The sequence below is a fragment of the Capricornis sumatraensis genome, chromosome 23, assembly GCF_032405125.1.
Source record: "Capricornis sumatraensis isolate serow.1 chromosome 23, serow.2, whole genome shotgun sequence".
Classification (NCBI taxonomy): Eukaryota; Metazoa; Chordata; class Mammalia; order Artiodactyla; family Bovidae; genus Capricornis; species Capricornis sumatraensis.
In genome coordinates, this window is record NC_091091.1 from 17416628 (window position 1) to 17431983 (window position 15356).

The following is a 15356-nucleotide window of genomic DNA, read 5'->3' on the forward strand; positions in this document are numbered from 1 at the left end:
AGGCCATAAGGAAAGTTTATTTCCTGGATGTGTGTCCCCACAAAATTCACAAGTTGAATCCCAAATCCCAAGGGATGGCATTTGGAGGTGGGGCCTGTGGGTGGTTGTGAGGGTTAGGTGATGTCGTGAGGGTGAGACCCTGTGATGGGACTGGCATCCTTATAGGATGAGCCAGAGAGACCAGCGCCCTCTCCTTCCATCAGGTGAGGTCACAGGAGAAGGGGGCCGTCTGCACTTCAGGAAGAGAGCCCTAACCAGAAACCTAACGGACAAATGCCTGACCTTGGACTTCCCAGCCTCCAGACATGTGACAAATAAATGTCTGCTCATCGAATCACCTGCCTTTGTTATTTTTTTACAGCAACTTAAGACACCCAGACTTTCTCCACTGGCCCCCATCTTTAAAGATCACCCACTATGAGAAGAAAACCAGAACCTTCCACTAAACTGCACAGGTGAGGCAGAGTTTGGATGGTCAATGGACTATAACCCTAAACTGGGAGAGTGGAAGGGTGTGGTCTATTTGGGGGTTATTTTGCATTTCCTTTTTATTTTTTTGCAGAGTGCAGGCAGCAGGGGAGCAGATGTTAGTGAGGGTGAATACGCGAAATAAAGAATGGGTCTGAACTATACTATCAACCGGGAGACAGTAAACAATCCACCCCTTAGGCTAACTAGATGCCTAGTCTCTCCACAGGGAGCCCAGGACCGTGCCCGTCGAATGTGGCCATATATCCACCAACCAAAAATACAAAATGTATTTTCAGCCACCGGCAGGAGCAGAACCTTCCAGGTGTACACCCTCTTGGTGAACTTAGGCTGGAAGTTGGGGTGTGCTATTGGACTAAAACAATGCTCTCTAGAAACAAAACACTTGAACGAGCATGCACCAAGGCGAGCTGATGTTGGTGGTTAGGGAGGTCAGTAAAAGGCAATTTTGAGTGAGGTTCAGAATTATTTTGAGCTCAAGTGTCCCCCATGCGATTCCTTCTGGTCCAAAGATAGCAATTGGTTTCAGTGAGTTTTTAACTTAATGTGGCTGTGGCCATATAAGGGGCCAGGGCTGAATTACATCAGGGCTGAAGCTTCCCAGGGCCCTGACCCTGTAGAGAGGATGCTTCCCCAGAGTGCTGACAACGTTCTTGGAGCCAAGGCCTTCCTGTCCTGGGGCTCCTTTTAGCTCTGAGAAGGAGGAGGGTAGGCACAGTCGCTTTACATGGAAGGAACTACTTTCTCTTTTATCGTAAACACGGTGGGAACCACCTAGGCAGTTGGCACTTCTCCCCAGCTAGCTACTAATGAAATTCCATTTATCTTTTTAGAAGATGGGACAGTGAAAACCATGAGGCTGCTTGAAGAATCTGCCATGATCCTAGTGTATACAGTTTCAGAAACTACCAGTCCCTGCTCCATTGGGGCCCGCTACAGTGATGCTGTCAGAGGTGGGAAAGCCCTGGTTGCCTGTCCCCGGGGGTAAGGTGAGCAGGGCAGTGGGAGGAAAGGCAGAGGTGGGAGCAGCAGGACACAGGATTCCCCTCTGGCCCATGAGTCCCTGGACTCTTCCTTAGGAAGAGATGCTAGGTCTGCAGGGGTCTGAGAGCTGTCTTCGTCTGAAACCAAGCCAGGGCAGTCAGCAGCCCAATTACCCAAGCTCCATCTAAATCAGCATACTCTATTAGCTCTGGCCATGGCTACGGAAACAAGAAGTCATTTTTGCATTCAGAAAACAAACCTATGACCTAAAGGCTCTTGAAAGCTGGACGGTCAACTTTACACTGAACATACAGAAAACCTCTTATCTCAGCAACCTGCCAGGTATCGTTTCAGACACCCCACTACAAAGAAACTTCTCAGACAGTAAGAGATGAGAAGATGCGTACACAATTCGTAGGCACTGTTACAGAATGGTCATCCTTGCTTTGAGGCTCACCCTCACAAACTCCTTGAGGGCAATGTTTCACACAGTGATCTGAATTCAACAAATGCTCGACAAAGTTGCCATCAGTAAGTGTATTTAAAGGGGATTTTTGTTCACTTGACATGCTCTTAAAATCCTCTCTATAGAAGAACTGTTTTAGAAGCCAAAAGGACTTAGTGAGCTACCCTTGGGGCTAAGTCACTGACAGTGGAAGAGGCTGTGCTTCCACATGTGCCCGGGGTTAATCAGCACAATCTCCTACCCCAGGTACAGAGCCAACTGTAGCCAACCTGAAGAGTGCTTAGAAGGAACGGTGCCCGCCACCAGCAGCAGACTTAGATGCTGGGAAAGGGCTTAGAAACGATGGCACATCATTTGCTGGACTAGGGAGCTCCCACATCCCGAATCTAATGAGGCCTTCAGGAGGCCAGGCCCATTTGCAGCTCCTGGATCTCATCAGTGGCCCTGCACCAGGGGTGGGGGTACAGGGGGGACTTTGATCAGGGAACGGGGTGCTGAGCGAGGCTGCACACAACTCAGAAACCTCCTTTAAGCCTGTGGAGATGGGGTCTGCAGAGGGGAGGGAAGGCATCATTTCCGACTCAATTTCACTCCAGGGACGAGTGTAATTTTATGTCCCCACGAGCAGAACACAGAGAATCACTGGAAAAGCAGGGTGGGAAGTAGGAAGGCACGTGGATTCCCTGGGTTCCTGGGGAGTTCTGGGAGTACATGCACAGAAGGCGGGCGTGGGGAGGCGGACTGCGTCAGGAACACATTTCTGCTGTTTTTGAGCAGCACAGCTCTTTTTAAAAGAATGGATTGCTCCGTTCGATGGCTGTTACTCCGCTATGTAAAAACACTCTTTACGGATTGCCTGAATTACAACAGGGTCTATTCCTTTCGTCAAGCTGGCAAAGTAGCAACAGGGAGGGGAAGTAAGAAAGATCAGGAAAACAACTTGGGAGGAAAACTTCAGCAAAATTATCCCTCCTCCCATGTGTACCATGTGGGGGATTTTCTTTAGTGGGGTAGTGCTAGGCAGTTTAAAGCCATTTGAACTTCCGTCTGCTGCTTCTAGGTTGCTAGATTAAGCGCTGGCCGCAGCTCCCTAATCTAAAAGCCATAAGGACAGAGTTGCTGGAACTCTTACAGTTCCAACTCTAGCAAATTAATGGACTAAACACAGGAGTGGACTCTCTTTTTGAATATTATACTCTAAAGAGTTGTTATAAAATAGGTTCAGACCTTTTTCCTGGCTTGGCATTCTCTCTTTCAGATCATTTCCATACACGTTTCAAACCTAGGAAACACTAGGCTGATATTTCTGATGCTCGGTACAGACCAGCCTCACCCTATGCTTCCGTTTTCCTTGACCCCAACTCCTGTCTAACTCTGGTCCTCCTGGGGCTTTCCCAGAGTTGATCAAAAGTGCGACTCAGAACCCAGTCCATCATCCAGCCGAGTGAGCGGGCAGGCACAAGTGTAAGCTATCCGGCTCAAGAGTGGTCCCCATCCTGCCCTTGGGCACATGCCTACCTGGGGCTTGCTGGAGGGAAGGCTGGGATGCACACTTCGGTAGCCCTTGGCAGCGAGTGAAGAGGGCTGGGCATTTCCATTGGCATCGGCATTGGAAGAAAGCTTCCACTCATCTGAGGGATGAGAAAAAAAAAAGAACCCTTCACTCTCAGGAACATTCCTTGGGTCCCTCTGATTGAAGGGTTCCCAGTGGAAGGCAGGGATAGAACAGATACAAGAGAAACCATACCTGAGGAATTCTCTGACTCCAGAACTACGTGCGGCACAGAAAGGAGGCAAACAGGCAGAAAAGAGGGAAAACAGAAATGGTTACATTTGCAGGAAACAAGCACGCTGTGCCCAGAAAGACGAAAATCCAGCACCCCGTTGCCTGACACAAAATGCCCTCAGTCACGATGGCCTAATTACCATAGGAACCCACTCTAAACCATGATGTGCTCACAGGCGCTGACCTTTGAAAACACAAGGCTCACATTCACAGTAATGAAGAAACAATTGTTCTTGACATTCTTACTTTACAGACAAAAAGGCCACAGAACTCTCCTGTCCAGTTCTGACTCACTGACTTGCGCTCCCCTGTTTTTAAGCCTGATGTGGGCTCAGAATGACCTCCCCTCATTAGCAGGCTGGGCTAATGAACAGACCTGGAGAGGGAGACGTCCATAAGCACTTTTTCCACGGCTGCTGGCGCTACGGGTCGGGAAGAACGTGATTTAAGCCCAGAGGTATCTGCTGTGATAAGGGCTTCTCTCTCCCTGCCTGCCCCTCTTCTTTCCATTAAACAAACCCCATAAACATTTCAAAATCTAGTCATCCTGAGTTTTCATCAGACTACAAGGCACCCCTGTCTCCCGTCAGCCAGCTACCAACCTGCCCTCCATCTATCGCCTGGCACAGCTCAGAGACCCTAAGTCTCTTCTAACCTGACCCACTTAACCCCGCAAGGCAGGAGAGCACAGTGGTTCCAAGCTTGGCTGGGAAGGCAACTGGACCTCAATTCAAATCCTGGCTCCTCTGCCTATAGGTTCCGTGGCCCTGAGCAAGTTATAAGCCTCAGTTTTCCCACCTGAAAAATGGGGATAATGATATACTTGTGTTAAGAATTAAATGGTATAAGGTGCAAAGTGCTTAGCACAGTGCCTGGCAGAGCTCAGCAATGTGTGTTATTATCTCCATCTTCCGCATCATCTCTTGCGTCTATTCTCTATCTTCTATGCAGCCCAGGGGTCAGCAAACCTTTTCTATAAAGGGCCAGATAGCAAATACTTTAGGCTTTGATGGCTACACGGGCTCAGTCACAACCATTCAACTCCGCTGCTCTAGTACAAAAGCAGCCACAGACAGTATCAAGTGAATGGGGTGGCTGTGCTCCAATAAACCTTCATTTATGGAAGCTGGAATTTGAATTTCATATAATTTTCACATAGCCCATTCTTTGATTTTTCTTTAACCCCTAAAAATATAAAAACCCAGATGCAAGGAAAAAATATGCATATACTTTCTGTCCAATTGTGGCAGCCCGGTTTGAATAGGAACTTTTTTTTTTTTTGCAACTCAGAAGTAACCCTCTGATCAGTAAACAAAAGCCTGCTTTACTCCAAAGAAGAATTTGAGTTTACAAGTATTGGAAAATTACTTCCCGATACCCATGCCTTCTGACTGATTTCACTTTTAAAACTGCAAGAGTTCAGTCTAATTAAAGGCAAGCCAAAAAATAAAAATACACACACACACACACACACCCCATTCCAGGTTTACCAGCTGTACAAAAACAAGCATAGGCCAGATTAGGCCCAACCACCAGTTTGCCAACCCTTCATGGACTCAATCCCTCAGGCTCCTCCTCCTGGCTGCCACCTCTTATCTCATCCTATATAAAGAGGGGAATAATAGACTGCAGCTCTCACAGCCCATGGCCCCATTTCAACATGGGTCCCTCAGGGACTAGAGATATGTCTTCTGGATGTCTAGCTGAGATTTTAAAAAGCTATTTATTGAACACCTTTCTAAGTGTCAGATGCTGTTGGCCACTTTTACACATATTAGTATTTAATTCAGTGTACACAAGTCTGTGAGGTAGGTAACCACTCTACTTCATGGATAAAGAAACAGAGAGGCCAAGTGACTTGCCCAAAGTCACAGAGCCAGGAAGTGACAAAGCAGTCGGCTCCGGTCTCTAGAATCAAGCGCGGCACTCTGTCCGCCACCCACAGCCACCAGTCCCACCATCTGCCACAAAGCAAAGCCTGCATTCCAGGGAGGTGGTGGAAGCCAAAGGGTGTCCGGACAAAAGGCTGGGCAGGAGAAGGGTTTCTAGTGGTTTGCATCCGCGTACAGCAGTCTAGCTGCATCAAGAACAACCAGGAGTGCCTGTTAAAATACACTTCACGGGGCCCAGAGTTTTTGACTCAGATGAGAAGTCAGGCTTGAGAATTTACATTTCCAACAGGTCTCCAGGTTCTATTAAGGCCACTGGTCCACAGCCCAGAGCTCCCTTTGAGAATCAGTGCTATAATAATATATATTCAAAAACATCCTTATACTGGGGAAATGGTTATTTTTGCAAATTTCTTCCTCCTCTGAAACAAAGCTTTTATAACTGTTCCAACTGAATTATTTTTTGAGCAGATGGCCTGTCACATTTCTGCCACTGCCTTAGGGACAATTCCTAGATATCTGTCTTCTTGTCCCAAACACGTAGCTGGGAAATTTATAGGACTTGATTTTTACTCATGTTACTGCAACATACAGACTTGTGTGATCAAGGCCAAATATAATCCTCACCGCCTGGCACACCTCACAGGGTTGCTGAGGTCAGGGACGTGACATGTTTTAAAAGTGACCATTTTTAACACTCACTGGTGTATCCATCCAGATCTCTGGCCCCAAGATTTCCTTGCACACAAAGGCCTTCAAACATCAGAGGACACGTTGTGGCAATGGTTCTCCCTCCACCCCTGTACCTGTCATTTTTACTACCTTATTCTTCCTTTCTAGGTTATTTCTAGTCAGGTTTTGTTAGGTCATTCTACCAAATCTATCAGATTGACACACACATTAAGTGTCAATAGATTCTGAAGATGGGCTATCAATAAAGGATGTGAACTTTGTACATGGATGCAGGGGTAGGTTATTTTGTCTGCTCTGTGGTTGGTTGGTTGGTTGGTTGGCTCTGTTCAGGTGATGCTGGCACACAGAGGTGTCATGGAAAGCCAAGGTAAGTCTGCTCTTCCAAACCCCTAGTTATCATAAAGGGACCATCACTGTTGAATCAGACAGCCTTGTTTGAGTCCTGTTTTGCTCACTTCATATCCTGAAGCAAGGGACAGAGCCTCCTATGTGAAATGGGAGATGATCTCTTTTAAATATTTACTGATTGTATTTTGGCTGCACTGGGTCTTCCCTGCTACTGGGGGACTTTTCTCTAGTTGCGGCAGGGTTACCCTCCATTTTCAGTGCACAGGCTTCTCACTGTGGTGACTTCTCTTGTTGCAGAGTACAGGCTCTAGGGCACAAGCGCTTCAGTGGTTGCAACCCCCCAGGCTCTGGAGCACAAGCTTAGTAGTTCTGGTGCACAGGCTTAGTTGCCCCGAGGCACGTGGGATCTTTCTGGATGGGGGATCGAACCCCTGTCCCCCGCATTGGCAGGAGGATTCTTATCCACTGGACCACCAGGGAAGCCCTATCTATCTCTTGAGTCACAAGGACTGAATGGAAGTATCTGGCATTAAGTGTGTGCTTAGTAAGATTGGAATCCAAAATATAAGGGAAAAGAAATTTCCCAGACATAGAAATTAGAGTGGTTGACTTCCACCATTTGATAGGTAGTCATAAGAACATAATATCCTCAGGGATCAACCCACTTTTTTTTTTTTCCATTCCAAGTCTTTAAGACTGTTCTCCTATCTCCATCCCCAAAAAGGCAGTTCCCAGGACCCTAAGGAACATTCTTTTCTTCCTTAAAAGAGCTGCGTTCCTGACGTTTCATCAGCCTTCATCTGGTACCTAGGCCTCTGAACCTTCAAAGCTGGTAGCAGCCCAGGGCCATTTGCGTCTAAGTGCGACAGGTGAAATTTTATATACATGGTCATCAATTATTAACTCCTGGTTAGGTATACTGTAAAAAATGCTTCTCTCAATAAACGTTGGCTCAGAGTTCCGAGGTGGAGGAGGGGCTTAGAATGCTGGATCCTCAGTAGGCTTTGCAGCTCTGAGGAGACCAAGCCTTTTCATGAGAAAAGTTCAATTTATTTTGCTTTATCTTTCCCTCCATCTGTTCTTGATACACAATCTTTTCTGGTCCGTGGCCACAGCTTGCTTATTTTCCTTTCTCTCATTCTGTGCTAATTTCATTTTGGTCTCTTTTAAGGTTGTTTGGCTGATCATTTCTCGGGATCTCAGGGCATTTTTCATTGAGTTAGTTCTGTTTCCCAGTAGGGTATCCAAGAGTTAGAGGAAAAGGTGTTAAAAGTGGGTCTAAGAGTGTTCCAAATCTTATTTAATTTTTATTAATGCTGTGTGGTAAAGAATTTACCCCTCTCCAAAAGGAGGGCTGGCCTTTGCTCTCTGGCTTCCAGGAGTCAATCTCTAAGAGCCTGGGATGTCATCTTCGCAGGACTGTGTCTATGCTATGCCAACAGCATGACTGAGGTTGGGGGACTTTTGAGTCCACAGCTAAAGGACTGGAGAGTGAAGCGAACCACTTGGGCAGTGGATGTGTTGCGTGTTAGTCGCTCAGTTGTGTCCAGCTCTTTATGACCCCATGGCCTGGAGCCCACCAGTCTCCTCCGTCCATGGGATCCTCCAGGCAAGAATACTGGAGTGGGTTGCCATTACCTTCTCCAAGGGATCTTCCCAACCCAGGGATCCAACCTTACGCATTGCAGGCAGACTCTTTACCATCTGAACCACCAGGGAAACCCCAATGTAAAAGAGCCCCAATAAAAACCAGGGACACCACAGCCTGGATGACCTTCCTGATCACCACCGCTCTGAGTACGTTCTCACACGCAATGCTAGGAACTGACGCATCCTGACTTCACAGGCAAGAACCCCGCCAAAGCCATGCGTCCTTCTCCCCCAGACTCCACCCTATACGCTCCTTCTTTTCGCTGATTTTCATCTGCAGCCTCTCACTGTTCACCAGAACTGTGAGTACAACAGCTTTCAAATGAGTTCTTTGAGTCCTGCTACCAAATTATCAAACCTGAGGGTGGTTTTGGGAATGCCCTGACCTTGCAGTTGGCACCACAGTGAGAGTCTTCCCTTGTCAGGACTTTGGCCTCCACTGACTTCTCATCTGGCCCCTTTTATCACATATGAGCTCATGAAAAAGACTCTTAGTTAATGGGGGTAAGGAATGTCTAACTATTTCAATGTCAATTTTCTTATCTCCTTGCTACTGCTATTTCTGGAGAGCAAATGCGAGGAAATGAGCTGGTTACAGGTCCAAGAATCTCTACATCCAAAGCTAACTTTGCAGTCAAGAATCAGACAGAAAGGATGAGAGCCAACAGGCACAGAATAAAGGATAAGGGTCGAACTGAAGCTTGGCTTCTGAGTCAGAACAAAGGGATTGATGGTCTCCAGGCCATACCAGACAGGAAGACTGGCATCACGCCCACCACCAGTTCAGGCTCCCCATCTCCTCTTGAGTAAAACCACCCTGACCTGGGGACACAGGAGGAGCCACACCTGAACCAACAGGGCCATTACCCAAACCCAGCCAGGATATCACACCAGCAAGCAGGAAGAAGCTTCTCTTGGAGGCAGAAAATCAGCATTAAGATTACTATAGTCCTTTCCAGATGGTTCTGATCCAAAACCAAGGTCTACATTCAAAGACTAGGAGGGTGGTCAAGGATCCAGAGTCAAGCTGCCACTGAAAGCAGGAGTCTGGAGGCTGAGTTTTTTGTTTGGTTTTTTAGGTTGTTGTGTTTTGTTTTTTTTGGCAGAGGTGCCAGGAACAGAACTGAGGGCCTCAAACATGGAGGCTGAGTTTAACCTGGGCAACTCTGAGGGCTCCATCTGTCACTCTACCTCAGAGAGCATCTCCACCCTCCCAGTGTTTACGTGGATGCCAACGGCTCCCAAGTCTGCAACTTAGACTCCAAATTTCCAAATGCCTATTAGAAACTTCCTCCTAGAAGTCCTTCTCTTGCCAAGAAACTCAATACATCAAGGAATGGAATTCAACAGTCCTTCCGACTCCCCTATACCCAGCATCTCCATGAGTACATTTATTCTCCTGGTCAACCAGGGAAGGCGCCTCCTGCTCGGCACGGAGTCCCACCTCTCCAGGCTCCCGAGACATTGTGCCAGCCCTGCCACTCCACTCTTCCAAATAAACGCCTCGCCTGCCCCCCATCACCACACTGGTCTAGACCCTCAGAGTCTCTCACAGGAATTACTGTAGGTCTTTCTGCAGTGGGCTCCTGATGTTTAGTAACTAGACTGGTTCCCATCCAAGAGCTCCTTGTGCGTGCCTGGCTCTGGGCTGCGTCCTGATATGGATGAGTCTGCGGAATCCCAACAGCCCTATGAAGTTCATCTCCACTTTACAGATGGGAAACGGAAGCTCCCCAAGGTTAACTGGTAAGTAGCAGAGATGAGCCTTAAGAGAGGACTGTGTGATTTGAGAACTAGACCCCCTCTCACAGGACAAGGGAAGCGGAGCAAGGACAGGGAATAGGGGACATCCCTGAAATGTGGATGTCAAGGGGCCATACAGAGAAGGAAATCAGGCCACAGGGGGCTACTGCGTGAGAACAAAGCTTCTAGTCCAGGCAAAGGATCAACATCTTGGAGACTGGCAGGGATGGAAGACGGTGGTAAAGCCAAGGAGGAAGGCAGAGAGAAACAGACCGAGAGGCTGGGGCACACACGCTGGGCCTGGTGGTGCAGGCGGAGCAGCTGGTATCTGACATGCGCTATCTGTAAAGACACCAGCAACAGGAAGCACACCTGATCCTTAGCAAGAGCCAGGCAAGGCGTCCTGCCTCATGCTTGGGCTCCCAGTCCAGGCTGGCATGGCTGCCTGCAAGCACAGCTGAGAACTGTTTTCATGAGGCGATTCAAGGCCCAATGGCTTGGTGTGGGCCAGCAAGTTGTCATTCAGAGGCTCAGGTGAAGGGAGTAGGCAGGGGTGAGTAGGGCTGGAGAGCCACACACACCCAGCAGAGTCAAGAGACAGTAGGATGCTCACCAAGGACCCGAAGGACAAGAGAACAAGAATGTCCCGCCAGTCCTTAAAGGCTCACTGGAGCTGCATCCTCTTTTAAACTCACCTCCAGTGCTAACTTATTGCTGTTGGACACCCAATCAGTGTATTTCCCTGGCCTCCCACTCAACCCCAGCTTTTTCCTTTCCACCCAAACTGGCCTGGTATACAACCCTGAATTTGTCTCCAGTGAAGAAGACCCTGTATCAGTTTAATTTCCAAACTTCTAAATTTACAAAATATTTTGGAACTAGAAAGGCTTAGAAACCATTGAACCTTCACCCTTCATTCGTCTTTCAAACATGTGACATTATGCATGGTCAGAAAACAGTGAAGCAGGGGCCCACACCTGATTCTCCTGTTGGAATAAACTGCTTTTTGTGCTCGCATAATGCACCTAAAATTTTTTCCCTTTTCTCCCTTTCTCATCACAATTCCTGGTGACTCCTGGTGATGTTTAGCTCCTATATGCTGCAGAATGAATGTCTGCTGATTTGGATTTAATGATCTCTGTTATCTGGCAGAAAATAATCTACAAAGATTAAATTTAGTGTAAGATATGGCTTCCCTGATAGCTCAGTTGGTAAAGAATCGGCCTGCAGTGCAGGAGACCCCGGTTCAATTGCTGGGTCAGGAAGATCTGCTGGAGAAGGAATAGGCTACCCACTCCAGGACTCTTGGGCTTCCCTTGTGGCTCAGCTGGTAGAGAATCTGCCTGCAATGTGGGAGACCTGGTGGCTCAGATAGTAAAGAATCCACCTGCAATGCAGGAGACCTGAATTTGATCCCTGGATTGGGAACATCCCCTGGAGAAGGGAATGGCTACCCACTCCAGTATTCTTGCCCGGAGAATTTCACGGGGTTGCAAAGAGCCAGACATGACTGAGGGCCTAACATCTTCACTTTCATGTGAATGACTGATAGCCATCCCCTAATCCTTCAAGGTATTTCCATTTTAAAAACAAGATCCTTTAAAATTCAAATTAGCTGTTACAAATCTGCAAGATATAGAATTATCTGGGGACTAGAGAGAGCTTCCTAAAGTGCCCAAATCACTGCATAGTACTGGAGTGCAAGCCTACAGATGGCAAGGCAGGGTATCGGGGCTCTGTGTTGTGCCACACTGTGACCACCAGGGGGAGCTCAAGGCCCCTTCTCGTCCCATTCACCACCAGAGGAAGGGCCAGGCAGTTGATTGGTTATTTTATCAGAACATGGGGCTGCAGTATGTTCTTTCTCTTTAAATTATCCCTTAGGGTTCTCTCTTCCCCAGAGGTCCTCCAGCTTGGGAGCTGGATCTTCCCAATGTCACCACCTTTCCTGAGACCAGAATGGCAAGCTGTAGTGGGGCAAGAGTTAGGTTCAGGAGGGCAAGAGTTAGGTTTAGGAATACAGTCAAGAAGCTGCTGTCAGCCTAGTGCTGGAGGCCACTTACACCTTCCCCTGAGCCTAGGGATAAAGCAGCTTTCCATGGGGACCAACACACCAGAATAGGGCTTGTACTCAGCCTGGACTTGTCCTTGGATATCTGCTTTGGTACCTGTTCCATGGGCTGGGATGGACAGAAAGTCAGGTTTCCAGGATGCTGGGCACTAACCATCTTCATCCTATATAATTCCATCTATCACAGCACACCATTCCCCACCATACCAAGAGAGTCTGCATGTCTCTGGCCCCAAGGAAGTGGTCATCACCCCAATTCATTTTCTCTCTGCATTTCCTTCCTTCAAGATGGGAGAAAACACCCATCCCCTATAGTGAGAGTTCTCAGATGTGGTCCCGGGACCAGCAGCATCAGCATGACCTGATGGCAAAACCTCGGACCCCACCTCAGGCATACAGGTAGGAATCATAAAGCCTAGCACTCTGAGCTAGGTTCTGGGAACTTGGCTCTCCACTCAAGGTGATTCTGATACGATCGGCTGAAGTATGAGAAATACTGCCCTTCAGGTTGGAAAGGGGCTGCCCCAGCCTAAGGTAACAGTGCCTGGGGAACCTCAAAGTCAGCCTTTCCCAACTCCCAGAAACACCTGGGCTGCAGAAAGGGCTCCCCAGAGAGTTCTAAACCATCATAACCTGCTAAGAGCAGGTTAAGGTCTGCCAGCTCATCTCATGCCACCAGGTGTGGCACGAAACGCTTTACACACTTCATCCTCACAACAATGCTGGGAGGCAGGTATAGTTCTCAACCCCATTTTTCAGATGGGTTCACCAGAGTTAAGAGAGACCACCTATCTCATCCATGGCTGAATAGCCAACAGGGGGCGGAGGCAGGACATGAATCCCATCTATAATGTTCCAAAATCCCAGATCTGGGCAGTGGCTCAGATGGTAAAGTATCTGCCTGCAATGCAGGAGACCTGGGTTTGATCCCTGGGTTGGGAAGAGCTCCTGAGAAGGGCATGGCAACCCCCTCCAGTATTCTTGCCTGGAGAATCCCATAGACAGAGGAGCCCGGTGGCCTACAGTCCATGGGGTCTCAAAGAGCCAGACTCGACTGAAGTGACTTAGCATGCATGCACTTGTCTACTGTTTCTTAAAAATAACCAATCCAAAGTCCCAGGTCTCCACCACAATGTGGAGATCTAGGCACCCGGGTTTCCTGAGAGATGGGATGGGGCAGGGAGGGGGCTTCGTTTGTCTCCTCCCTCGGTTCCTGGTCTGCACTGGCCTTAGACATGCTCTGCAGACCTGCTGCCTCAGGTCACCTCCCTGTCTTCTTGGGAGCTAATGAGGCCAGAAAGCCACCTGCACTTCTCAGTCTCCCTGGGATTCTGCCCCAGCCCCACCTGGATGGTCACAGCTGAGCTCCCAGAAGTGGGGATGGGCTCCGAGAAGCCTAACCTGGAGGCTATCTCAGCACTCCCTCCCGAGACCCCTAAGCCTTCTCTGTCCTCCTGAACACAGTCTGCAGAGCCGCAGACTGCCCACTTTCCATCAAAAGCTAGAAGACAGTGGTCGCTGCCATGCCTTTGCCTGAAGCCAGTGAGTACCTGTTCATTTAGGGCAGTGATCATCACCCACCACGGCAGGGACAGGAGCAGACTGTGCAGGGGCCCCTGAGAATCAGGAGGCAGCCGATGGATTCCGCGCCCTCCCACCCCCACCCCTGGGTCTCCAAAGCAGCGCACCTGTTTTCCTCTCCTGCTTCGGGGTCTCCTGGGGGCTCACAGGGCTACTGCTTGGGATCTCCCTGTAGGAGGATGAGGCCCGGAGAGTCACCGCTCCCTTCCCAGTGCAGATTCTTGTCGGATCCATGTCTGAAAAGGAAAGATCCAAAAGGGGAGACTGAATCCAGGGCGCCTGAAGAATTAAACCTATAATCAGCCAGCAATTTGGTCCAGCTGGGGAATGAGATGAACCTGGTTACAAACAGGCAGAGTCTTGCAGTCAATGAAAATTAATCTGTGGATGGTGGAGAGGGACAAATCATATTTTCAGGGTTTCCCACCCATCATGAGGTTAGGAGTGAATGGAGGCACAGTGAGTTCTGAGTCAATGGATGCGTTACAATGTCGGCTGGGAATATTTCCAGACCAAAGCGGGTTGATTTCTTTTATTAAATGAAGTTTAGTTTGGTGAGCAGATTTCTGACCAATTAGTAAGGCACAGTTCAAGTAAGAATTTATAAAAGATATCTCAAGTTCCCACACCATCCTTCTAATAAAAGAGCAAGTTGACAGCACAGGGCATTCGGTGAAGGTTCAACAGACAATCATTGCTCAGAGCAGTCCCTCAGCGGAAAAAGCAAGACAATCTCCTTGTGCCAGCAAGCCAAGCCCCCCTGCAGGGGTGAGACAGGATGTGCTGCCTGGGGAGAAAGATCACGAGGCCCGGAACTTCACATTCCAAACTTAATGAAGAAAATTCGCACCAAAGAAAACGGCTAGAAACGCTAAACCCTTCGAGGAACAGTGCTTGTGGCACTTCCAGCCGAGCCTTCCCTGGGCCCTGACCCCTCCTACAGTTCACAGTGGCCTCACAGCAGACCCAGGTCATCTTTCAGAACTGCACTGAGGATTTCAAAATAGGCTTCAAAACAGGCTGTTCACCCTCCAGGAAAATCAGTGAGGAGGAGGCAAGAAAGCCAGCAGACCACACAGCTGGGAGGCACACGTGCTGACCGTTTCTCTCCGTGAGGGTGAGTGGAGCTGAATTCCAGTTTTCCAAGTTCTTAAGGCCCAGCCTGGATCTCAGGCCTAAAACTGTCATGAGTGGGATTGTGGGGAAAGTTAAAGGTGGGCAGCAGGCAGGATGTGGGCTCAGACGTCCACCTCCTCCCCGTTCCTGTGCCATGGCTGAGAAATACCAAGTCTCTTGGCTCCTCCTTCCCACTCAGCAGCCCCCTTTCCGACAGCATAAACAGAACGATCATTAGTCACAAAATGGATTGATCAGCTCCATCAGCACCTCTTGCACAAAATACACATTCAGCAGAGCAGGCAGCGGCCTTGAAGAGCATTTGACTTGTCCAATCCTACCAGGATAAGTGACCAATGTCAGGGAAATACTGGGAAAAGTGATTCATGGGCTTTTCAAAAGGGTGAGGGGCACAGTGACAAAGCCAGCCCATCCACAGGGTCCTGTGTACACAGCCAGGTGGGCCCAACTCCTGAAAGCACCACCGCTGGGAATAGAGCCACCTGGGCCTCACTTGTCCCATGCTGTGCAGGAGGAAGC

General features: G+C 48.7%; 1 protein-coding gene across 1 annotated transcript in view; it reads right to left on the reverse strand.

Moving 5' to 3' along the window:
* Positions 1-15356, reverse strand: part of SORBS1 (sorbin and SH3 domain containing 1) — a 171290-nt gene that overhangs the window by 94383 nt on the left and 61551 nt on the right. The window contains exons 4-5 of the mRNA XM_068961240.1: positions 13808-13936; positions 3458-3570 (exon numbers count right to left, since the gene is read on the reverse strand). Coding sequence (XP_068817341.1) covers positions 3458-3570; positions 13808-13936 — 242 coding nt within the window. The remainder of the gene's footprint in view (positions 1-3457; positions 3571-13807; positions 13937-15356) is intronic.